This window comes from Rhinoraja longicauda, chromosome 15 (assembly GCF_053455715.1).
Source record: "Rhinoraja longicauda isolate Sanriku21f chromosome 15, sRhiLon1.1, whole genome shotgun sequence".
NCBI classification, from domain to species: domain Eukaryota; kingdom Metazoa; phylum Chordata; class Chondrichthyes; order Rajiformes; family Arhynchobatidae; genus Rhinoraja; species Rhinoraja longicauda.
Window position 1 is genome coordinate 25041755 of NC_135967.1, and position 27525 is coordinate 25069279.

Here is a 27525-nt window from a genome sequence, read left to right on the forward strand (position 1 = left end):
TGCAGTCTTCCATGTAGTGTTGGTGGAATGGTGCCTGTGTATATTTAGAACAAGAACTGTTCGACATTACCAACAAAATGGTAGGCATAGCTGGGGCTCACGCAAGTGCACATGGCTACACCTTTAATCTGAAGAAAGTGAGGGGAGTCAAATGAGAAATTGGCATGAGGAAGAGGACGTCCTGCCAACTGGAGGAGAGTGTTAGTAGAAGGAAATTGATACGGTTTCTGGCAGAACTGGAAAACCTTGAAACCTTCCTGGTGGGGGATAGAGGTGTAAAGGGACTGGACATCCATGGTCAAGATGAGGCAATGGGGGCCTACAAATAGAAAGTTATTGAAGGCATGAAGATCGTGTGAGGTATCTCAGATGTAGTTCGGAAGGGACTGGACAAGGAGTGATGGGATGGAGTCAGGGTATTTGGAGATGAGTTCAGGAGCAGGCAGAAACAATGATCTGTCAGGGAAGTCCTGTTTGTGGATGTTGGGGAGGAGATGGAAGTGGGCAGTGCAAGGCTGGCGAAGGATAAGATGGAAGGCTGTTGGGGGGATATTGGCAGAAGTGTTAAGGTCACAAACAGCCTGGGAGATGGTAGCCTGATGTTTGTCTGTGGGGTCATGGTCAAGGGGTAGGTATGAGGAAGTGTCTGAGAGCTGGCACCTGAGGGGAGTGGAGAAGTCAAGACGGTTGATATTGCGCCAGCAGATTGAATTACATAGCTCCAAAGAGGGTAGAATCCTGGCAGGGGGAGTTGATGAGGAGGACTGAATTCCTGTAGGACTCAGCACCATCTCCTGAGCATGCATTCATCTGTTATATCTTGCTCTTCCTACCCTCACTAGCATGTGGCACTGGGAGTAATCTGGAGATTTCTCCCCTCAGAATCCTGATTTTTAATCTTCTGCAGAACTCCCGATATTACTTTCCAATGCATTTGAACTTACTCTCACTGACACATCACACTTGTTTACTTTACAAGCTTACCGTGATGGAAGTATCGGTTGCCAAGAGTTATTTTTGTGCTTAACTGATATATTTCATCTCTTTTTGTGTCACAAAATACAGCATAACTACAAAACAGGCAGAGCTCAAAGTACTGTCTCCAATCGTAACGAGAAATGTTAGCCATGAGCCACATCCTATCAAAATCTCTCACTGTGGGTTTGTCTGGAGATTAGGAACAAAGACGTCCATTTCAGTTCACAAAAATAGCCAACATTGTTTATCAAGATGGGCTTTGTGTATATGAGAAAGATACTGCAGCAGGAAATTGTTAATTGTTAATCTGTATTGTTATGTCCATGACGGAAGACTTTAAGCAGGATGTCCTTAGTGCACTTGGTGAATTCAATTTGAAATTGCCTGTCTTGACGAGGCATCTGTGCATACACTGCATAATGTTTGAACTGTAATTAAAATATGATTTTGTCATATCTAAGAGCATGAACTGAATGCAATTCAAAGTATTATCAGAGTTACATGGATATAACTCAAATTTTCTAATGATATAACAGTTTAAAATCTCAATTATAAGTAAAAAATACCACTTGCTAAGTTATCCAAGGGGAGCAGGAAGGGGGAGACAATTTAGCAGTGAGTGGGGAAAGAAAATTAAATTTGCCTCCACCACACTGTAAATTCAGATTTGAAACATATTCACAGGCAATTTCCATGGCAACGTAGCCTATGGTTACATGTTCTGTAATCTGATTCTGGTTTTGTAGCTGTGGTGCAGCACAAGGACTTGCACTTCACTCTCGTGTGGTGTGGGCAGGAAACACGTGCTCAGTAGCAAGCTGGTGTGAATTATTAATGTCAATCTCTTGCAGTTCAACTTAAAACAGAACTTGCATCTGTATCATTTTTCTGATAATTACAAGTGCTCTATATCCAAATATTAACTTCTTAAAATATGAACCATCTTTTTCAGATAGCAGGATAACTAAAGCACATGGAACAAGAATATACAAGCAGATTAATTATCATTTTCCTTGATGTATGTTGACTAAGTAATATCACCAAGAATATTTGGATAGTTCATGACTCTCATTTGCATGCTCCAGTGTGATTTTATACACCTAGCTAAATTACTGGTATTACAGCAACCCCCTTGATTTATATGATTCACTGACAATTATAGACCTACACATAAAAAGCTGGAGTAACTCAATGGGTCAGACAGCATCTCCAGAGAAATGCAATTCCTTTTCTCCAGAGATGCTGTCTGACTCACTGAGTTACTCCAGCATTATGTGTCTATCTTCGGTTTAAACCAGCATCTGCAGTTCCTTCCTACACATAAACCTACACAAGACAGGTTTCCAAGTTACACCTGGAATAGAGTACTGCCAATAGTGAATTAAAACCTATTAGAGCTTTGGTTGTCGCTACAGGTTACCCCTCTCCCCTGGAGTGGGGTGGTTAAGCAATTGTTACATTGCTTACCTGTAAGTGTAGCATTTTTTTACTTCAATGCTTAGTTTAATGTTGCTCTCAATACTGTGAATGTGACAAGCAATCTTTCACATAAATGGACTGTAAATATTCAATTCAAGGTCGGTGCTGTTATGGGGCAGATAATCTATTTCAATTTAATAAACCACAGTCAAAATCTAAAGTTAAAATTAATGAAATCAAATTCAAAATCTATCTTTACCGTCCATGAGTTGAAAAATATTATTTTCTGTCTGCCTTTTTTATGGTAAATATTGTTTGTTGAAGTATTTATCCCAAAAACAATAATTTGTTGCAGGCATTCTATGTTGGTGGCTCTAGTTTATCATTGTGTTTGTCTAAGTTAGGTTCTGATACAAGGTGCAAATATATGACTAATTCCCTGAAAGTGATTTTAGAATTCAGTTTTATGGAATCAGTTTTTCTCTGCTGTCATTTGTCTGCTCTCAACAATGGTATATGTGTGGCATTTAACGCAGATGCCATGTCATTGCTTAGTGTACATTCATTTAACAAATGTTAATCCCCTTCAGCTTTCACCTTCATACTCCTTTCCCAGCAGTGTTCACCTCCTGTCGGAGATCATATGTTAGATAATATACCATGTGGCATCAGATGCCTACAATTTGTCTTCTACCTCCACTTTCACCTTCCCTCTGTTTTCTATTCCAGCCTCTCATGCACAGTTAATTTTTGGTTGAAAATGGAACCCATTCCTTGTTCTCTTCCCAAATGTAAACATATTTTTATTTTTGATATTTGCCCGCACATTTCTAGTTTAGAGCTACAGAGTGAAGACAGGTCCTTCGGGTCACCGAGTCTGCACTGGCCAATGATCACCTGTACACTAGTTTTATCCTACACACTGTGGACAATTTACAGAAGCCAATTAACCTGTAAACCTGCATGTCTTTGAAATGTGGGAGGAATAAGAGGGCACCCAGAGAAAACACACAGGGTCACAGGAAGAACGTACAAACTCCATACAGCACCCATAGTCAGGATGGAACCCGGGTCTCTGGCGCTGTAGGGCAGCAATTCTACCACTGCATCAGTGCTGCCCAAACAAATGTATGATGGATAACGTCATATCATCAAGCTGGCCTACATGCACCTTTGTTTGGTCCAAAGTGGACTTTCCTATCACTGAAAGAAATACGGATACAGTGGCAAGAAATTCAGGGTGGCATGGGAGCGCAGCTGTGGAGTTGCTGCCTTACAATGCCAGAGACCCTGGTTCGATCCCAGCTATGGTTGCCGTCTCCCCATGACCGCATGGGCTTTCTCTGAGATATTCGGTTTCCTCCCACACTCCAAAGACGTGCAGGTTTGTAGGTAAATTTGGTTTGGTAAATGTAAAAATTGTCCTTAGTGTGTGCAGGATAGTGTTAATGTGTGGGGATCGCTGGTCGGCGCGGACCCGTTTCTGCGTTGTATCTCTAAAAAACTAAAACTGAACTACAGAAGATTCGAAACATGGTATACCTTAAGTTTCTCCAATGATAATGCTTCTATCAGTAATTACAATGAAAGTCTAGATTTATTTCAAAATTATAATCTACGATAAGGAATCCAAAGTTATCCTGTAGAGAACTACAGCTTTGTATTTGTTACTAGAATTTAGAATGAGTTAGGGTTGCCCTCATTATAAACTTTAAAAAGTAGGCCTCATTTAGCTTAAATCATGACTCGAGGTAAATCTGTGAAGCATACATGATGTTCTGGAGTCAGAAGTTTGCTCATAGAATTTACAAAATAAATTTAGATCAATAATTAGAATGAGATATTAGCAATGACCATCCTATTTTTGCAGCATTATCACTATTCCATAGTATGAAATCCTAATTTGTCGACTGATTTTAAAGCTGTCTTAGGGGAGACCTGCAACCTAAACTACATATATATTTTAGGCATAATTACAGGCTAATTTCATAAATTTATGGAATGAATTGAGCAGTAGAGAGCAAAATGTTCTAGATATAATCACTTCAAATGCTGCATCAGTTAATTTAAGCCAGTGTAATCGCATAATTGTATGTGGTGACCAAGAAACTTAACTACCTTTGAATGGGTCACAATAAAGCATTTGCAAAAGTTGCATAAAGAGTGACGTGAATTTTAAGAGTAACTCTTAAAGGGACATATCACAACAGAAGTAAACTCTTCCAGCTTTGGAAGACTTTTGCTACTGAATGAATAGATTCTCCAATACTAGGAGATACTGGAAGAAACAGGCACTGGGCAGTAGCATGGGGCTAGAAATAATGTAAAATTGATCATCTCTTGGTGAAATCTTCTTGGCAAAAGTTGCAGGGAACAGTAACAGAAAGCTGAAAGTTCATCATAAATGCATGCAAAATAATGACCATTTGGATGAGACAGAAACATCAATAATGCAACATCACTGAATATATCAGTTCCAAAGTAGAAGCCTAGTTTAATTGCTTAGTTCTCCTGATAGCAGAAGCCGGTAATTCATTAATCCCTTGGAGCTAACAATTGGCTGAAGATTTTGAAATTTTGTTTTTTAGTTGTGTGATTCACAAATGTAATGATAAATTGCCTTTCTTGTCATAGGGCGGCACGGTAGCGCAGCGGTAGAGTTGCTGCTTTACAGCGAATGCAGCGCCGGAGACTCAGGTTCGATCCTGACTACGGGTGCTGCACTGTAAGGAGTTTGTACGTTCTCCCCGTGACCTGCGTGGGTTTTCTCCGAGATCTTCGGTTTCCTCCCACACTCCAAAGACGTACTGGTATGTAGGTTAATTGGCTGGGTAAATGTAAAAATTGTCCCTAGTGGGTGTAGGATAGTGTTAATGTACGGGGATCACTGGGCGGCACGGACTTGGTGGGCCGAAAAGGCCTGTTTCCGGCTGTATATATATGATATGATAAGTAATCTTCATCACTTCCCCGCATTAAGGCTAAAATAACTGATTTTCACCAGCACTAGAACACATTAGAGGCAGATAACATGTTCCCAATGTTGGGGGAGTCCAGAACAAGGGGCCACAGTTTAAGAATAAGGGGTAGGCCATTTAGAACGGAGATGAGGAAGAACTTTTTCAGTCAGAGGGTGGTGAAGGTGTGGAATTCTCTGCCTCAGAAGGCAGTGGAGGCCAGTTCGTTGGATGCTTTCAAGAGAGAGCTGGATAGAGCTCTTAAGGATAGCGGAGTGAGGGGGTATGGGGAGAAGGCAGGAACGGGGTACTGATTGAGAGTAATCAGCCATGATCGCATTGAATGGCGGTGCTGGCTCGAAGGGCTGAATGGCCTACTCCTGCACCCATTGTCTATTGTCTATTGTCTATCTCTTCAGTATCTGGGATCAAGTTTTCTAATGTGGTAAATTAGGTTGGGGGTAGCATGAGGGATGTAAGCGGATCACAACCAAGGGTTGTTGTCATTTAAAATGGGAGGATTATACAGCAGCACGGTTTGTAGGCTGATTTTATCCTCTTTTGTGCATTACAAGCAAACTTGGACAATGCTGTCCTCCGTGATTATCTGTGGACAGCTGCCTCACAGCTCCAGTGAGCCTGGTTCAATCTGACCTTTGGTCCTGCCTGTGTGGAGCTTGCAGATTCTCACTATGACTGCATAGCTTTCCTCCAGGTGGTCTGCATTCCTACCACATCCAATTTACGTGGATTGCACTTCCACTTATTAGAAAAGAGAAGGCGATGAAGATTGTAGTTATTAAATTGCTAGGCAAATAGATATTATGGTGTTTAAGTGGAAGTAAGGGACTTGGCTAATAGGGATCCTAGTCTATTTAAGTGTTGGGCAGATCTATTTATACCAGGAATGCACAATCTAAGAACAGCTTGGCCCATTTTTTTCTTACAGTGTATGAAAAGGATAAATGCATGGGGAATTATATAATTTCATGCACCCCACCCCAACCTTCAGCACCAAATGGCATTTTGGCTTGAAAACAACTCAGTCCTGAAAATGCCTAGTCACATTTCCAAGTGACATAAGACAGACTGGAAAGGGTCCTTTAGACTTTCGTTCCAGTTTTCAGCTTTCACGAGAAGTATTGAAGGAACCTTTTTCTCTTTTAGAACATTCCTCTATAACATTGCATCCAAAAGCAGCTTATTGATCTGTGACGTTCTTACCGTGGTGTAGCTGTGAGCCACCTTGAGCAGATTCACGCAGCCTTGAGCATCAGCAAACGATCTTATTCCTAAACAGTTTGACGGATGGAGCTGCTTCATAAGGAAATTGCAACACACTTCTACCACTTGAGAGAGTTGCAGAAGACAGGCTGCAGCTAATAAGCTCTCTATAGTTTCCTCCTTCAATTCCAGGTGACCTGTGACACAAATGTTAGCACTGTTCAGCAATAGTATTGACGTAGGGACATAGAATCACACACCACAGAAACAGGTGCATCAGCCCTCCATAATATTGCATCCTATATGGAATTAAAAGACATATTAATTGAGCATAAGGAAAAGTTAGAACAATAGAGGCCTTGGATGTTTTTAATCTGAATTTCAAAACAGGAATCTAATTATGTTCAACCTTTTAACCTTGAGTTGTGATGCAAAGTCAGTTTAGTTTGTCAAACTGTTTCAAGTTTCAGAGTTTCAGTATTACAAGGTATTGGTGTTGCTGAAATGATCCTCAATTGAGTCAGATTTGCAGTACATTTTTGGCAGTATCCCCTATAACTTCTTCATTTCTCCATGTAACGGTTAGCAACTTTGGAACTATTGCACATATCTAAACTAAACTAAAGTCCAAATTAGTGGTCAATATTTAACAGCTATAATCAAAACCATGGGCTGCAGGGTGGAACAGCAGTAGAGCTGCTGCCTCACTGCACCAGAGAGCTGCCTCAAACCTGACTGTGGTTGCTGTCTGTGCAGAGTTTGTACATTCTCCCTGTGACCACGTGGTTTTTCTCTGGATGCTCTGGTTTCCTGCCACATTCCAAAGACGTGAAACCTTATAGGTTAATTGGAGTGTAAATTGCCCCTAGTGTGTAGAATGCAAAAGTGGGATAACATGGAACTAGTGTGCGGGTGATCAATGGTCTTTGCGGACATGGTAGGTCGAAGGGAATGTTTCCAGGCTGTATCTCTAAACTAAACTAAACAATATCAGCAGAAGGATTTTGACCTCAATTTGCCAGGTGAAAATAGAATCCCACTCCCAATCTGCATTCAATGAAACTGAGGCAAATCGATCAGCTCTCCCTATCCCGATTCAACAATCCGAGGCCTTGAAAGTCAATTATAAGAGCTGAGTGAATAACAATGCAGTTCACACATTCAAAAGAGTGGTGTGGTGGATGTTCCATGTGTGAATATAACTGTTCATCATGTAAATCTCACACTTATGAAATGCTGTGGATATTTAATCTTGAAAGAGTTTAATTACTCCATATTTATATAATGGAGCTCTGCAAGATTCTTGACCTTTTAAATGGCTTAATATAAATACTAAGCAGACTTCAGATATTTGTGTCCCATTTGCTTTAGCATAGAAATCAAACTTGAGCATTTGTCAATTTTCTAAAATAAGAATCATAATCCAAGACTTGAAGTATTCAACATTAGATAAGTTAAAAAAAAAACTTTCAAAGCACAAATCCTTATGTTGAAATATTTATTTTAAGCCAATTATTTTACTCAGATATGTGGTGGAATGTTTTTTTTAATTTCATTAATTGGAAATCTGAAAAGAACGAACTTCCAATATAAATATTGCCACTGAACCAATAAAACGTCCTCAATAAATATTGAATTATAGATTACCCGTGTAAGCATAGTGAACAAGTGCTTTAAGTGCTTCTGGGTCTACGCCCTCCATTTTAATTTCTTCTTGCTTGGCCTCACGTACGTCATTTGTAAACATGGCAGCAAAGTAATCTGAAACAGCGCTGAGAACGAGGCTGTAGACAATGGAAATAACATCAATGTTAAGCAGAACACCTCACAATAAAAATGTAGCACTCATCCTTTTTGTCAACTTAATTGTCCTGAAAGCCATACATTGGTCAAATAAATTGTTACAGATCCATTTAATGCTTTTCTCCAGGTCAGGTTGTCATACCGGGAACTTATGTAACAATTTAGACTCTTTAGACTTTAGAAATACAATGTGGAAACAGGTCCTTCAGCTCAACCGAGTCCGCGCCGACCAGCAATCACCCTGTACACTAGCACTATCTGACACACTGGGGATAATTTACAATTTTACCAAACCCAAATAATCTGCAAACCTGTACATCTTTGGAGTGTGAGAGGAAACCAGAGCACCCGGAGAAAACCCACGTGATCACAGGGAGAACGTACAAACTCCATACAGATAGCACCCATAGTCAGGATCTAACTTGGGTCTCTGGCGCGGTAAGGCAGCAGCTGTACCATTGTACCACTAGATTTGATTTTTACTATTAATTAAACACTATCTTGATTACTAGCAAGGTCGCAATAAATTATTAGTTCAGCAAGATGATACAAAATATTGAAATTTAGATTTGTATTTTGATGATGAAAATCAGCAAGCACGGGTTTAAATTTTGGCAGGAGTTACAAAGGTTTTTTTAACAAAAAAATTAAGACATAAAAGACAATTAATTTTGATCCCCAAAATAGGATTGAACATTGATTAGGCTTTGTTTAAGTATTGACATCCTGAGTTGTAAGCCAAAGCCTTTAATCACCACAATCTGGTATTCTCAAGAATTCAAAACAGATTCTTGGGGGAATTGGCAGTAATGATTTAATATGTAGTTCCTGTTATTCATTTGTGTTCTGGATTTTTATTATAACCGTAGGATATTTAAACAAATCCTATCAGGTGAATATTTGAATACTATAATTCTTATTGGCAGTGCTGTAAGTTATATAATCAAGCCATACACATCAATATTTGAGATGCCTCTTCAAAGTCCACATGCCTATTTCAAATTGGATTTAATACACTTGCTTTTGGCACAGAAGTAACTGAGGAAAAAATTAAGTACATTGATAGATTTTCTTTTGATTCTAATTGTAAGCATTCAGTGTTTTGAATTAGTGGAAAATATAAACCATTTTATTTCTTATCAGCTGAAGGTCCAATGGCAATCCAATGTGACTCCAAAAGGAATACAAGACACACATTCAAGATATACAAGTCCTAAAATGGACGGGAATAAAGCTTGATCTTTACCGATGGGCAGGAATCTTGTGGTTGCCAGCGATTAGCAGAACATCACACAGCTGCTTGTGCTGGAGGTAGTTCTCCATCTTTCGAAATGTTTGCTCTGCGTGATTCATTGACTGGAAGAACTCATCCGAACTACCAGAGCTCATTCTGTTGGAAGAACAGCTATTTAACGACAGCCTGAAGACAAAGGAAAAAAACATTGTGAAACAATGAAAGAAAATCTGGCACCATTCATTTATATTCCAACTGATACGTGCTGCATGGGCTGCATGTTAAGAAACAAACACAAAGCAAAATAAACATCAGAGCGATCTGTATCTCTCTAGGATTGACCGACACTAGATTAATTAAGAAGTAGAAGCGGGCAGCATGGTGGCGCAGCGTTAGAGGTGCTGCTTTACAGCACCAGAGACCTAGGTTTGATCCTGACTGCGAGTGGTATCTATATAGTGTTAGTACATTCTCGCTGTGACCACTTGGGTTTTCTCCTGGTGCTCTGGTTTCCTCCCGCACTCCAAAGACGTACAGGTTTGTAGGTTAATTGGCTTAGGTAAAGATTGTAAATTTTCCCGCGTGGGCATTATAGTGGTAGCCGTAAGGGGTGAATGCTGGTCGGCGCAGACTTGGTGGGCCAAAGGGCCTGTTTCCGTGCTGTATCTCTAAACTAAACTAAAAAAACTAAATGATTAAAAAAATTATTTCCTAAAGCTAATCAGACCTGTCATGGGAAATATAATTCTGCTCTCTCAGTACTGACCGTAAGATTTTTGTTAAAGAATTGTATTAAGCATAGAGAAGAAAATGGAATTAACCAAAAATATCTGCAGATTCAATAAATTTGAAATAAGAACAGTAAATCTTGTATTTTCTGACAAATATTGACTCAACTATCTCTTTGGAAGCTGCTTGACCTGCTGAATATCCTTAACATTTTCAATTTTTATTGAGTCAGTGGAGTTGTTGATCTAATTGAATATGGGTACAGGATTGTGGAACGGAGTAGCCCTCTTTTTGAATTCATATTGCCAAGAACGCAGCACTATTATACGAAAGAAAAATCCCTTGCCATATGTTTCATATGAATAGCAGGCATCCAGAATAACACTTTACCACTTAGCCTGGTAATCACTGAACAACATTATGTTCACTTGATACATTTTTATAATAATAAATCTGATAAATAACGATCTTTTTAAGAGACAAATTATCAACTACAATATAGTTTTGTATCATTTGTTGAAACATGCGATTGATTGCTCTTTTTCATTCAACAAACAACTATTTTTATGCAATATTGGCCCAGCTAGTTTTTCAGAACTTAATTATCAGATTTAAAAAAAAATCATTGAGCCTGTCTGAAACTTCAGGCATAATTGATTAAGTCAAATAACCTTTGTGTATGATCAGAAAATAAGAAGGTCAATCTGTTTGAAAGTGAATGACAATGTAACTTTTCCAACATAACTTTATTATTTTCTATTACATGGATGATCAGTCTTCATCATGTTGAATGGTGGAGCAGACTCAAATTGAATAGCCAACACTTCCTGCTGCTTCAACTATAAAATATGCCTCATTACTCAAGTTATATTTACTTTATCGTTGGATAAGAACTTTGACAGGTAAACAGATCTTTCCAATGCATCGTCTTTCATATTCTCAAAACAATTGTAAAAAATCGATAGCCTGGATTTTGTGGGGACAAAACAGTATTTACTCATATAACTATTAACTTTATAAACAACTGTCAGCACTTTTTGGAGTTCTACTTGTGCACAGATTTCGTGAACTTACAGCCATAGACTGGGGAGACCTATGCAGAACATAAAGAGACCTTTTGGCCCATCATGTCCATGTCAACATTTTTGCCAATCTATTTAAATGTCATTTGCCTACATTCGGACTGTATCCTGTGCCTTACTTATTCAAGTGTCCACTTAAATACCTCTTATGTAGTAATTGTATCGGATTCCACCACCACCTTGGGTAGCATGATCCAGATATCATGCACTCTCTGTGCAAAAAAACATATCCCTCAGATTTCCTTTAAAACAGCCTTCTCTCATCTTAAACCTAAGGCCTTTTATTTTTGATGCCCTTACCATAGGAAAAAAATTTGAGACCTGGTTACCGGGCATAGTGTGTTACTGTAACAGGTTAAAAAGTGCTGGCATTTCTTGGTTCCAAAAACTATCCTGGCGTTTAGCTCTCAATTGTAGATATTTAAGCATTGTATGTGGGAAGCAAAAGTAATAGCTTTCTGTAGCCCATCATCCATCATCTGCCTACACCATATCTGGATGGATCACATACCAACTTCGACTCGCACAAACATAGAATTATTGAGACATAAAACATAGAGTCGACTAAAAGTGGTTGTTTATTTGATGTGCTCTAATGTTGGAATCCAGCAAGGGAAACCACAGTAGTTCCCTGTGCTTCCATTCTAATTTCAATGGAGAAGAATGCAATAAAGAAGGATTGGTTAATGCTGATTATTTTACTTGACTATGTGAGTCCGTGAAAGCATTTTGGGATTTTTCCATTTATTTTTGAAGTCCCTACAACCATCAGGTTATTAAACACTATAACCTCCAAATAAGCTCCAAAATACATAGACTTGAGGGCATTATATTTCTCCTTGCACTATTATTGTTATATATATATTTGTTTGGAACTTTTTTTGTTGTTTATTATGGATTTTACAGAGTACTATGTTTATGTGTCTGTTGTGCTGTTGCAGGTAAGAATTTCATGGTTCTGCTTTGGGACATATGACAGTCAAACACTTATCTTTTGATTACTCTCAAAAGTGAAATATTTAAAAGATGTCAATACTTTAATTGTCTTTTATTGTGCTGTACCAGCAGGTAGTGCCACCTGCAGTTTCTACGAGTGTGCAGTAGCCAAGCCAAATTGCAGAAGGCTCACATTGTTGACTCTCTGCACCTTGAGCTTTGAGGCATGGTCTGAACAATGACCGCACTTTGGGTGGAGCAGTGTGGAGTCACGGCCTTTGAAGCACCTTCTCAATGCCAGCATAGCTGGAGATGCGGCTGTGCTGACTGTGATGTCTCTGATTTTAACGATGCTGACATTCAGTGCTAAAGTTGATGTAATTAATTTTAAAAAGGTTAATTAATAACATACAGACTTATGGGTGATTAAACAGTGAACTGAGGCAAAGTAATTAAAATAGAAACCCAATTTCTCTTTTGGTGCCAAATGTGGTGAATAACGGTTGAGAATCCCAACATGTCTGAGCTTCACTGCAGAAGTCGGCCAGTAAATTCAAAGCTTTCACATTTGAAAACACATCAGTGGAAATGCAGAATATCTGATGCAATGGTTTTAATTAGAATTATCAGTAAAGGATTGGCATTGGTATTACCTTATTTGTGCCACGTGCAACGAAATACAAAGAAAACTTTTGTTTCAAATACTGTTCCAGGCAATTCATACTATACATGAGTACAACTGGAAGTGCAGCATGGTGAGACCTGCTGCAGTAGTTTACGATAGAAGAGTTTTAATAAATGTTGAATGATATTTAATGTTATTGAATGCCCAAAACATTTAGACTTATTTAGCCTTTTTTAATCTGACAGCTTCTATATATCTGGCAGGCAATTTTATGTGGGTGTGGTTTGTTCCCGCAAATCCCACTCCACACCTTACCTTCAACTCTATTTAATTCCCATCATTACAGGGCCTCTCATTGGAAACAGGCCCCTAGGCCCAACTCACACTTGTTTGCTAAGTATGTTAAGGTATAGTGTGCTCTGCGGCGCTAATTTGAAAGATTAAATGGTTCTGACCCACTTTTCCATTGAAGAATTATGCTCTAATATTTTGAACTTTGTTCATTGGTCGACAGTGAGCAAGGTTTGCAAGAACTGCTGATTTGTAGCTGACTATAATTTCTGCCCCATTGACTTAATAAATGAATGACGAAACATTCACTACAAAATACCTGGAATGAAAACAGGAAACCTATCACACTTCATAGTTTAGTTTAATTTAGAGATACAGCGTGGAAACAGCCCCTTCGGCCCACCGAGTCCCAGCCAACCAGCAATCACCCACACACTTGTTCTATCCTACATGCAGTTTACAGAAGCCAATTAACCTGCAACCCTGCACGTCTTTGGAATGTGGAAGGAAACCAGAGCACCCGGAGAAAACCCACACGGTCACTGGGAGAACATACAAACACCATACAGAAAGCACCCAGAGACAGGATCAAATGCAGATCTCTGGCGCTGAAGGGCAGCAACTCTACTGCTGCACCACTGTGCCATCCCATGTCATTCTATTCATATCAATTCTATTAAATTCCCAAATCAAACATTTAACTGAAAAACATTTGTTTCTACATAATGCCTAATGGTTAATGTTCAAAAATATCATCTTTATTTTATTCAATGCATTAAAATGTGAATATAAATTTCAAACAGTGAAATGCATGCCACACTTTTTCAAAGAATCCATAACGTAAGAATTAAATTGGTTTATATTTCCAAGGAGCTGAAAATTGTTGAGTTATTATCATTTTCTGCGCATGGTTTTATTATAGAGCTATACAACATGGAAACAGGTTCTTCAGCCCAACTTATCTGTGCTGACCAAATTTTCTTGTCTGTGTCTCCAAATCTTTCCTATCCATGCACCTATGAGTTTTAACTGTGGTAATTATACCTACAGTACCTCCACTACTTCATCTGGCATCTGGTTCTATTCACACAGTGCATTCTGTGTATAAAATATGCCCTTCAGGTACCAAGTAAATCTTCCGTCTCTCAACTTAAAGATATGATACAAGAAACAAATTTATTAGCTAAGTATGTAAAAACATACAAGGAATTTGATTTGCCATCCAGTCATACCAAAGAAGCAGCAAGGCACACAACTACATAAAAATTAACATAAACATCCCCCACTGCGCACTGTGATGGAAGGCAATAAAGTCTTATCTTCTTCCCTCCTTTTCTCCCGCGGTCGGGCCAGTCGAACCATCCACAGTCTGGCTGCAGGATCGAAACTCCTGCGCCTTGGAGCTCCCGAAGTCGATCCATAACCAAGCGAGTTCCATGATGTTAAGTCCACAGGCACCTGCGGTTGGAGATCCTAAAGTCGATGCCCAGCAAAGGGACCGCCAGCTCCATGATGTTAGGCCGCAGTGCAGATGGAGATGCGACATGGAAAAAGTCGCATCTCTGTCGAGAAAAGAGATAAAGGCTTCCATCGTGTCCCCCAACCCCACCCCCACATAATACAAAACTAAAGATACACTAAAACATACATTTAACAACAAGCTAAAAACAACAAAACAAGAAAAGGACAAGACAGACTGTTAGCGAGGCTGCCATGGTGCCCTATCTCTTAACCTGAGATAGAGTCTGTAGTTATTCACCATATCTATGCCCCATTTACCTTATCTATGTCCCAATTCATTTTAGCTGTCTAAGATGCAGAATTCATATGTAATATCCAACCTTATCGGTTTGCTGAGTTCCTCCAGCACTTTGTTTTTTGTTTCTCAAGATTCCAGCATCTGTCGTTTCTTGTGTTTCTTATTAACATTTTTATTGCAATGGCTAAAGTATTGCAAAACAGTATCTTGAGATGTTGCAGCTGATATTCATAGCTTGTAGAATCCATGATCAACGCATAAGTAATCTTGGCAAGGTGCCATGTGTTTATCACAATTCAACGATATTGTCAAGTTAATTTATGGGCATTTTGTCCCTATTTTGGGTGTACATCCTGTTCCCATTTTCAGCAACCCAAAGTCAGAATTCCGGCATAGGATGGAAATTCTAAAGACATTTAAGTTGTCAGCACTTTCTGGTATATTTATAATTGAAGGCAAACAATATGAGGAAAAAAGAAAACAATGGTTTGAGAATCGTTTATTTCTTGCCTTGAAATCTCAGCAAGCCTTTAAATCTCAATGAACATTTGCTTCTCCAGTGTCATGCTTATCTATTACATCTGTAATGTTATAAATAAACTCAAGTTTTGAGTATTTTTCTTATTAAATGTTGATGTAAGGTAATCATTGCAGCAACAGATTGTAGAGATGCTACCTCACAGTTTTATGGACCCAACATCGATCCTGACCTCCTGAGTTTGCATGCCCTCCCTATGGCCATGTGGGTTTGCCCAAATACTCCTGTTTCCTACCACATCCCAAAGTCAGGCAGAGAGGTTGATGTGGCCCAGTGTAAGTGACAATGGAGCCCAGGGGGAAAGGGGAATAAATGTTGATGGTATGTGAGGGAGAATAGGTGGTAGAAAATGTGGGAGAATGGAATTATGTGATTGCCTTGATAGCCAATTTGGTTGCTGTAGGCCAAATGATCATTTTTACCACAAGGAGAACAATCTGGAACAAGATGAAAGGCACTCTTTCCTGCCTGGGCTACCTTACAATGTATGCTCATTCATCCACTTACACTAATCCTGTTTGAAGGAAAACATGAAATAGTAGAAACTATGAACTGGAAAAGTGTACCTATGAGATTGACAGTAGTGGATGCATTGTGAGATAGCACAGCCTAGAAGGATTGCATTTTTATCCTGCCCCAGAGTGCTCTTGGAAACCATTGGTGAATTAAAAAAATAAGTCAGAGGTGTAAAATTGCCAATAACCTTATCCTTTATTGATTTCCATGCTGATTCCCATTTCAACAAATTAAACCATCTATTAACTACCAGAAGAATTTATTCATATATCACAGTCACAGTTAAGCAGCATTCATTCTGTACATACTGTACTAAAACAAATATAAAAATAAGTAATTACTTGCAAGTTCAAAGCTAAATTTGTACGTTGTTTCTGTGAAATGTTTTGAAAAATTAGTTAATTACTTTGTAGTGCATTTTCACAGTGCAAGTATTTTTAATGCACATGATGTATTTGAACATTGAAATTCACAGTAAGTTCAAAAATATTATTTGCCTCTAAAATCCGAGCACCTTTTGTGTATGAAACAGGTTTTAAACAATATCCTCATTTACACAAAAAAAACGAATTTCCATTCTCCATCTATCCTTGATTTGATAGCTGCTTTTAAACAAAGAAAATTATGAAAATGTTACATTTAATTATTGAGCTTTGTCTTTGGAAATGCTGTACTGCAATGCTGAGATCTCTATATCTTTCCCTGTATCTTTCCCTTTGCTCGATATACTTGAGTTTGGCTACATTGTCTTTGTTTTGTGTTATCTGATTTGATAGAATAACAAGCAAAACAAATCTCTTCAATATACCTTGGTACACGTGACAATAAACCTAAATTTTAATCACGATATTTACCACTTGTTAAAATGAAGCAAATGTAAAATATTTAATCCACTAAGATAAAATTAAAATTTCATCTCAGTAAATGAATTATTTTACTGATATATCTTACATCACCAAATAATTTTAGGTGGTTCTTACTGACACTATGTGAAGCTTTAAAACAAAAGAATAGTCACTAATTGTCACAGCAAACATTAGTGTAAACAGAAAAGATGCATCAACATCGAGCAGCTTTGAATTTATTTTTGATAATTATGACCTTTGTCACATGAATACATTTGGTGATTGGTTTGTAACCTGCTATTTATGCTGTTCCTTTTTAGTGCTAAACTGGCTCCATTTATGTCCTCTCCACTTTTATAATAAATTGCATAATTGTCAGACCTATTGCTATCTGCTTGGATTTTCCACTGATTTTATGTATCTTTGGAGTAGAGTCACTAATGAGTGGGACACTTTACGCAGCAAGTAATTAATTATTCTAACTTGTATTCAGTTAAATTATCAGTATTACATATTAACAGTTTTAACCAGTGTTTTATCTGATAACAATGGAAAGATGATGTGTTGCAGTCTAGCTGAAACCTCTGGACTTTGTTTCGTCTGTCGTATGGAGCACCTTTGTCAGTTCCTGCAAGAGTCCCAGTACTCTGGATGAAGGGAGGCAATGTGGATTTAGAGTAACAGAATCAGGCTAGATGGATGCCCTCTCAAGAATGTTACGATTGCACAAAATAGTGCAGATGAGGAGAAAACATGTCACAATGGTTTCCTGGAGCTATTGCTGCTGCAAATTACTTACTGCATATTGATAGGCCTCATTCTAAAAAAAACTATCAATCATCCAGACTAATGCTAACATTGTTCTGAACGCTAGTACCATGCCAGACATTGTAGAGCTTGGGGGAGGTGATAAAGTTTTTTTAATAGATAATAGCTGGTCGCTTTTTATATTTCTTTGAAAATTCAGGATAATTAGCAGCTTCCACTCTTCAATTTCAATTGCATTTAGCAGAGCAGAGCTGCCATTGTATATTTGTTTATGTGTCTATCCATCTAATTTTTAAGCTTTTTTAATTTACTGCTGAATTTTCAGGCCCACCCAATCGACAACTATTTTTAGCAAATCTTTCTCTAACTGTATAGGAAATTATAGGTTTCTTCCCCTATGAATCTGTGTAATAGAACACTTTGCAGTGCAGATGGGGAAATTGAAATGATTACCTGAACCTATCTAATCCATTCTATCTCCATTCTCCAACACTTTGAGATGCGAAAACAGCCTTTTGTATTACAGGTGATGTATTAATGCTAAAATTATTTCTTGTACATGCGAGTTACAGCTGCATAGAATCACAATGGAAGCAAGGCTTTTTTTAATTTAGTCTATTGTCACATGTAACGAAGTACAGTGAATTTTTTTTTTGTTGCATGCTATCCAGGCAGTGGAAAGACTGTACACGATTATAATCAACTTCTCCACAGTGTTCAGTTACAGGACAAAGGGCATAATGTGTAGTGCAAGATACAGTCTAGTAAAGCCAGATTAAAGGGTAGTCCAAGGATCTCCAATGAGGTAGATGACAGGTCAGGACCTCTCTCTTGATGGTGAAAGCAAACAAGGAACAATACTGCTTTGAGGCATCCTGAGAGCTGCATAAACAGTAACTGTACCATTGGATGCCACAGGTTGCAGAACAAGGTTTGTCATTCTTCCACGAGTCCACATATCTCTATATCAATCTCATCACACTGTGAAATTAGGAATGTGAATTAAAGAGTAATTTAAACACCCTAGTGAACAGGGACGTTGGTTAAAACTTCATTCTTGTATCCCTCCTGTCCTTTTCCCCACCAACATTTAGTGTTGTTGTACTTGACTTCGAAGGTATCACAAAATGCTGGAGTAACTCAGCAGGTCAGGCAGCATCTGGGAGAGAGGAAATGGGTGACATTTCAGGTCGAGACCCTTCTTCAGACTGAAGAACCTGCTGAGTTACTCCAGTATTTTGTGATACCTTCGATTTGTACCAGCATCTGCAATTATTTTCCTACACAACTTGTACTTGATTTCAGTTCATTTCCCATTCCTCTTCCAGGTCAAAGGCAATCAAAACATAATAACCATAACTAGCCTCCTAATGCCTGATGACTCCTAAACGATCTCCAATAGGATATACTAATACATCCTAGCATAGGTATCATTTTACTTTAAGTAAAATGCTCAAGGACATTTTAGAAAACACATCTTGTGTTTGTGAGGCTTTGGCAAATGCTCCATAAAATCTGCAGACATATCAAAGTCCCTCTTCAAACAGCAGTCAGTCAATTCCAATCGGCATGCAAACTGGGAAAGCTGGAAAGCTTTGAATAGTGATCGTAATTCCCATAAACTCTGCCCAGCTGGTCACTGTTAGCAGAGCTTGTTACTCGTATTGCAGACCTGCCAAACATTGCAATGTCTCTAAAGTGCATCAGCAGCCAATTCAATTGTCAGTAAGGAGCCTAATTATCCTTAGTCATTCTTGCATGAGTTTAAAATGCTTTACCAAGTGGGCATCTTGGACAAAATGCAGGTTAGTCAAGCGGAGAAAGTTAAGGTTCTGTCTTGCTGCCTTTGAAGGCTCTTTAGTGTCAATCTACTGGCACAACAGCATGATGACTTGTCCCGACACTAATTAGATAACTGAACAGTTCCTAACAGTCCCAAGACACAGAGCAGTGTAAAATATTGATTATTTTCAGATTGCAAGGTCAAATACTGTTATAAATATGCAAAAAATGATCATTTGCCTACTTCAAAATCTTAAGGCAATTGTTCTGAAAAGGACAACAAATACAGTTGCTATTCTGCCTGATGAATGTATTCATTATTTTGTATGTCAATTTGCAGAATTGCCTTAAAGCTATATTCTGTGTTGCAAAATGAGTCTTCAGTTCACCGCACACCATTCTGGAAATATTATTTGAGTAAGACTGTATGTATATCCGATCACTCTTATGATTGAATCCATGTCTGTTTAAACTCAGAACTATTTAAATACATTCAAATAAAGTGTGGGGGAAAACATTTATCAAGGATATTAAAAAATGCAATGTCTAAATTTTGAAATGTCCACATTTTTTATGTTTCATGATTGCAGGTTTTGAAATCCTATTTTATCCATCAAGCTATGTTCTTAGACACTGAAAAAATTAACTCATTATGCATTGATGATAATGCAAAGATGTAAAGGAAGAAGAAACAGTTTATTTCTTCTTCTGATGCAGAGTTGTGTAAAATTTTGCTCTATCTTCTGAAGCAATCACAACAATCTGTAGAATACTTATTAACCTTGCAACTCCTATTATTCTTCCTTAGCATCTTGGTTTGCGAGAGATACTAATCCCATGGTTCTATCAGCACAGGAGGCATTGTGTTCCATGGACTGTTTGACTTTGTCTCTCCATTCTTATCATTACAGCCTTCAAGTCTGATTTTAATCATATAGTTATCTCATCTTTTTTTTTCCCAAAAGAGTGCGTCAACAAAATCATTAACTGTTTTCTTTATCCTCAGGCCTGTTGGGGTAAATATTCCAATTTTCAGGTTAAACTGAAACTTTCAAATTTTGTCTCTCTCTCATCCAAATGCACACATCAGATTAGATTGAAAATGTTGGTAATCATGAATCTCAGCACAAACTAGATTGGTCTTATGTTTATTTTCATACCTTTTGTATTAGGCAAGGGTGCTCACTGGTAAATGAAAGAGATGCCTTATAATTATTCATGAGCTTTAATGCGAGTGCAAAATTCTCTCCCGATTTTCACTACCATTATGTCACCTTTTGGGGCTTCAGGTGAACATTATTCCTCCATTGTCAAAGAGAGTCATAAAGTCTTACAGTGTGGAAACAGGCCCTTCGGCCCAACCTGACCACATTGGCCAACATGGCCCGTCTACGCTGTCTTACCTACCTGCGTTGGGGCCATATCCCTCTAAACCTGCCCTATCCATGTACCTATCCATGTACCTGTCCAAATGTTTTTTAAACATTGTGATTTGGCCTGGAGGGATTAAAACCATAAGCTTCAGTATTCAATAATGGTACAGAAGTTCAATAATTCGGAAATGGAAGTCCATAGGAAGAATAAAGAAAAGGTATAGGGTATGCAGCTCATTGTAGGTGAGCAGAATGACGAAGCTGCCTGAGTATAGGAGCAAAGAGGTCCTTCTACAGTTGTACCGGGCCCTGGTGAGACCGCACCTGGAGTACTGTGTGCAGTTTTGGTCTCCAAATTTGAGGAAGGATATTCTTGCTATGGAGGGCGTGCAGCGTAGGTTCACTAGATTAATTCCCGGAATGGCGGGACTGTCGTATGTTGAAAGGCTGGAGCGATTGGGCTTGTATACACTGGAATTTAGAAGGATGAGGGGGGATCTTATTGAAACATATAAGATAATTAGGGGATTGGACACATTAGAGGCAGATAACATGTTCCCAATGTTGGGGGAGTCCAGAACAAGGGGCCACAGTTTGAGAATAAGGGGTAGGCCATTTAGAACGGAGATGAGGAAGAACTTTTTCAGTCAGAGGGTGGTGAAGGTGTGGAATTCTCTGCCTCAGAAGGCAGTGGAGGCCAGTTCGTTGGATGCTTTCAAGAGAGAGCTGGATAGAGCTCTTAAGGATAGCGGAGTGAGGGGGTATGGGGAGAAGGCAGGAACGGGGTACTGATTGATAGTGATCAGCCATGATCGCATTGAATGGCGGTGCTGGCTCGAAGGGCTGAATGGCCTACTCCTGCACCTATTGTCTATTGTCTATTGTCTATTGTCTATAAACCTGAGGTGGGCAAAGCGACTGCTGAATTATTTTATGCTTTAAACGATTTTAGCAGAGTGGAAGACAACGTATTCTTCCACTGTCTACAAATTCTGGCCCATTTATAATTCAACATCCAGCAAGTAGTCTGCCTGCACAAAGTTTACCATGGATTTGATTTATCTTCTGAGAGATGGGTTCTGCTTAGAGACAGAAATGTGTTTTATTTAATATTGGTTTGTAGCCACTGGAGGCAAAGTTAATTTTTATTGCACATAACACTATGCCCTTGAAAAGATTGCAATGGGGCTGCTTAAACTTCAGCCTAATCTACCTCATGCAACTGAGTGTCCTGCTAGGCCAAGGCATATTCTAGTTAACAGTTAAGGAATAGTATTGGCAACATTGGGGCAGCGGTACTGTGGCGCAGTGGTAAGGTTGTTGCCTGACAGCGCCAGAGTGCTGGGTTCGTTCTGGAGTAGGGGTGCTGTCTGTATGGAGTTTGTATCGTGTCCCTGTGACCATGTGGGTTTTCTCTGGGTGTTCTGGATTCCTCCCACAATCCAAAGATGTAGAGGATTGCAAGTTAATTCGCTTTGTTAAGTTGTAAATCAGTCCCTCAGATGTAGGATAGTGTTAGTGTAGGGTGCGATCGCTGGTCGGCGCGGACTCGGTCGGCCAAAGGCCCTGTTTTTGCACTGTATCTCCAAAGTCTAAAGTCATCGAGCTGGGATTGCAATGGCATTTCTACTCAGATTTGACTGCATGTACTACAGTAACATTAACATGATTGTAGCAACAGCCCAAAGATAATCATGATCAATACCAGTCTAAACTGACTTCTTTGCGTTGAAGATTAGAGAGAGTGTAGGGAAGATTCACCAGGATATCACCTGGATTGGAGGACCTCCGTTGCATGGAGAGATTGGATAGGCTGGACTTGTTTGCCCTAGAGAGAAAGGTGCTGAGGGGTTATCTGATAGAAATATACAAGATTTTGAGAAGCATTGATTGATAAGGTAGAACATCAAAATCCTTTTCCGACAGTGGGGATATTAAAAACAAGGGTGCAGAGTTTTATGGTGGGAGGTAGGAGTTTTAAAGAGGGGCAATTTTTTTTGCACAAAGAGGTTGATATGTGAAAGATGCTGCCCGAGGAGTTGGTGAAATCGGATGCAAATGCTACGTTTAAGAGGCACTTAGACAGCCACATGTTTACGTAATACATAAAACGAAACAGACTTAATGCGGGGAAAATGGGATTAGTATACATGCGGATAAAAGGTCAGCTTTGAAGGGCCCATTTCCATGTTGTGCAATTATAGGGTTTAATGACTCCATGACAACCTGTGTTCCTTGAACAAGAGCAGCAAGTACTTCTTTCAGCTGCCAGCCATTGATAAACGACAGCAAAAGATAAGGTAAGCAGTAAAATGGAGACACAAAAACAGCAGATTCTGGAACCTTGAGCAAAACACAAAGTGCTGGTGGAATTCAGTGGGTCAGCAACATCTGTGGACAGATAACATTTTGGTTCAGGACCCAACTTCAGACTGTAGAGCTGGCTCAATGTGTAACAAGGAGAGATGAACGGGTCGCCCAGGCTCATGCTGAACTCATAGTTGCAGGAAATTGTCAACCTGATTGCAAGGAAAGATAATGGGATATGATACTGCAAAATGTTCAATTACTTTGCATGCAAGCTCAACATCAGTAGTTGCACATTCTGATCTCATCTCCGACTGCATTTCTAACTACTAGCAGCAGTAAATGCATCACATTCCCACCAGTGTACTGCACCCACCAACAATCTTTAACAATCAGGCATCTATATTCAGTCGTATGAGGAAAGGCCTATGCAAAGACAAGTGCTTTGAGATGCCACCTGTAATTTATCTGTGTCTCCTGCGAAGGTAGAATACTGATACTCATTTGAGTTTGAACTTAGTGTCAGATGTGAGATTATAATTAATGTCAATTGTCCAGTGAGAACTGCTGTCATTTCCCACCAAGCTCCAGGGCAATATAAAGGCAACTTTGGGCACAGTCAGCACCTTTTACAGTTTTATATTCAGTTATGAACATATCTTTAGTCAATAGTCTGGTAGTAAAACCTAATAAGATTATAGTACCACACATCTGCAATAATGTCATTTTTATTTCTATTCATTTGTTTTATTCCACTTGCACTAAAATATGAGTTTTAAAATTGATTTTATTTTACAATTATATCTGTACCTGGTGAAGATTGACCAGTGATAAATTATAAATGCCAGGTATGGAATAATTCAACCTTTCCTTTTTTCTGTACACTGTTGATATTTTACTTTTTCTAAAACGTTTGATTGAATTTGAAACATTTCATTCACTGTCCACCACAGCCTATGTAAAATTCTCTATTCCGACTTATCAAAAGTTTGGGCAGCACAGTGGCGCAGCGGTAGAGTTGCTGGCTTACACCGTCTGAGACCCGGATTCGATCCTGACTATGGGTGCTGCCTGTACGGGGTTTGGAAATTCTCCCTGTGACCTGCGTGGGTTTTCTCCGGGATTTCCGGTTTCATCCCACAATCCAAAGACGTGCAGGTTTGTAGGCTAATTGGCTTCTAAAATTGTAAATTGTCCCTAGTGTGTAGTTAGTGTGTGGGGATTGCTGGTCTGTGCAGACTTGGTGGCCTGAAGGGCCTGTTTCCGAGCTGTATTCCTAAAATTGAAAACTGAAGTTGGCAATGGAAAGATCATAACTGAAATACTCATTCCTAAATTTATTGTCATATATCTTTTAACACAATACTGAAGTCTGCGTTGGAAAATGTCACAGAGAAAAAATGTGAGGATGGCTTCATGGCTGAAAGAAAAGCTATTTGTTTAAAATTCATGAAGCAATCTAGTCTCCACTGTTCATTATTGAAGCGAAACATAGGCATCAATAGGTCAATAAGGACATTAATGAAAAATGCAGTGTTTCTCACAAGGATGCAGCTCCAGATATTTGTAAATCCATCCTCATCTCTGTAGAGGAATTTTTTAATGTGCTATGAATCATTGTAAGTTTCAATATTTTCCAAATTTTATTTTACCACAGGGAGGTGTTTTTGTTTTATGTATATTCAGATTATTGTTGAAGATTCTTGCTCTTTACAATAAAACAAATTCTTTATTTTTGAGTTCATTGATATATTTTGAGAAGGCAATGCTAATCAAAATGTGTTTGTTTCCAGCACAGTAACTAGTTAATATATACTTTAGAGTGTGACAGAATATATTGTATATTTATTTCCCAATAAAAGACCTGTGTTTTGAGCTGACCTAGAATTCTATCAACTAAAATGTATTATTTGAAATGAATGCTTTCTTAGATCGTATGAAGAACAAGTATTGAGCATTTGTGCAGTCAGATTTCAGGTGTAAGAATATAATTGTGGTTAGATTGGTTAATTATGGCTATTGTTTGAAAAAGAGCTATTGTAAAGTTGATTTTCAATTAGTACATGGTGTGGTATATAACAGGCATCAATTTAAAAATCACTGGGTCAGATGTGGATTATTAGCAGTTTGGGAATTCTGCTCTAAATCTATGAAAATCAGCACTGGATTTTGTTTTCAACTTTCTTAAATAGCCTTACACGTTTGAATTCTAAATATTATCAGGTGACCTCCAAAGCAACCTACAGACGAGAATTTTAATTAACAAATAATATTTAGTTGTAAACAGTCAAGGGCAAGAAATTCACTTTGCTTTAGGGTAATGGTAGGTTTAGTTAACTAAATTTTATTTCTAAGTTGTAACTCAAGCAAATTGCAAGCTTGTACCTTATCAGAATTAACCAGTTAATGTCCATCTAGGTTATACTGCCAAATGTTATGTCCCTCTGCAGGAATTACTTATTAGCTTTGGTCTGTTGAAAGATAATGTAGTCAATACAAAAAATATCTACTGCAGAATAAATTCAAGCCTTTGACATTGGGGCAGCATAGTCAATTTTTAAAGAAAGATTCTGGAATACATTGTGATTAACTTCATTACTGAATTATGTGTTCCCCATCCAAATGTGATGGAAGTTTTAGATTATTCTTCAGCAAAAGACAGGATTTAATGATGTGTAACTTTTGAATATGACCTGAAGAACATGCTGAGCATAGGAACAGCATCCGTCACAACAATGTTACCATTTAAATTCACCGTAATTCATCCTTGTAAAATTTAAAAGGAAACAAATCACTAATGTTTTTCTGTATCTTTGCTTTGAAGTGGTTCATACTTCGGAGCCTCTTGAGATGTTTGACGGACTACCAGTATCATGATCAAAACAGGAAAATAAATGAAATGGGACTGAAAAAAACAGGACATAGGGAAAAAAATCTCTTGGCTATGTGACCATATCACCAGTTGAACCATCACCAGTAATGATGAGAACAAACAATATCATGGATGTAATATTAAGCCTTAAACCTTAACATTCTGCCAAGTATTATACATTCTCTTTATTTCCCCTCGACCCAAACTGAAACTTTTGATTGTACACACAATTTGTGTAAATAAAGTCATGCAGAACCATCTATTTTCAATGAATAAGATATATTTAGGCAGTTGATATTTTTTGCTGTAATTTTACAAAAGCATCTGTAAATATGATTACAAATCCTTTTGAGTGAATTATTAAATTTCACACAGTTTTTCCTACGGTAATGGATTCATCTTTAGATTATGTCAAAGTTAAGTTAAGACGGACTGAGCGGAGGTGTTCAGCGAAACGGTCGTCGAGCCTGCGCATGGTCTCGCCGAGGTAGAGGAGTTGACCACATGGAACAGCGGATACAGTCGATGAGGTTGGAGGGGGTGCAAGTGAACCTCTGTCTCACCTAGAAAGACTGTTTCTGTCCATGGATGGAGTCGAGGGGGGAGATAAAGGGACAGGTGTTGCATCTCCTGCGGTTGCAGGGGAAAGTACCTGGGGTGGTTTGGGTGGGAAGGGACGAGTTGACCATGGAGTTTCGGAGGGAACGGTCTCTGCGGAAAGCAGAAAGGGGTGGAGATGGGTAGACGTGGCCAGTAGTGGGATCCCGTTGGTGGGGGCAAAACTGTTGGAGGATTATATGCTGCATACATTGGCTGATGGGGTGGAAGGTGAGACCAGGGGGACTCTGTCCTTGTTACGAATGGGAGGAGGGGGAGCAAGAGAGAAGATGCAGGATATCGAGGAGATCCTAGTGAGAGCCTCATCTATAATGGAAGAGGGGAACACCCATTCCCTAAAGAATGAGGTCATATCCGATCCCCTGGTATTAGATTGGCAATACACAATGTTTGGCACCACCCTCCACAGCACAATTGTATCTTTCAATGCATGTGGACTTCAGTATTAACTACTATTTGTAACAAGCTATCAATTTCTCACATCAGCCACATGACGCATGAAAATCATACACTCCACAACTGAGAGGAGTTCACAAACAGTGGCTCAAACTGAATGAAAAGAGTACATTCAATGAGTTTTTACCGAAGGTTTAATGGAGATTGTTTTCACATGTTTCTTCTACCCTGTGTCTTATGTATGTTGATAACAGCAAATAAAGAACAAATAGCAATTAATAGTTTATTATTTCAACTACGTATTATTTATCTGCTATCCAAAGTTGTGTGCTTTATGTTGACTATTACTCCATTAATTACACTATCACAGGAACACATGCACGGCAGATAATTAAGGAAGGAAATCCAGTGCAAAGCAGTACGTTTTGGAAGGAAACTGGGAAATATTTGCCTCGAAAATTCAATGCTAGTCA

General features: G+C 38.7%; 1 protein-coding gene across 2 annotated transcripts in view; it reads right to left on the reverse strand.

Moving 5' to 3' along the window:
• klhl4 (kelch-like family member 4) overlaps positions 1-27525 on the reverse strand; it is a 264792-nt gene that overhangs the window by 38562 nt on the left and 198705 nt on the right. For both annotated transcript variants that reach the window (XM_078412299.1, XM_078412298.1), the window contains exons 2-4: positions 9628-9801; positions 8226-8362; positions 6579-6775 (exon numbers count right to left, since the gene is read on the reverse strand). In XM_078412299.1, the coding sequence (XP_078268425.1) occupies positions 6579-6775; positions 8226-8362; positions 9628-9770 (477 nt within the window). In that variant the 5' untranslated portion in view covers positions 9771-9801. The remainder of the gene's footprint in view (positions 1-6578; positions 6776-8225; positions 8363-9627; positions 9802-27525) is intronic.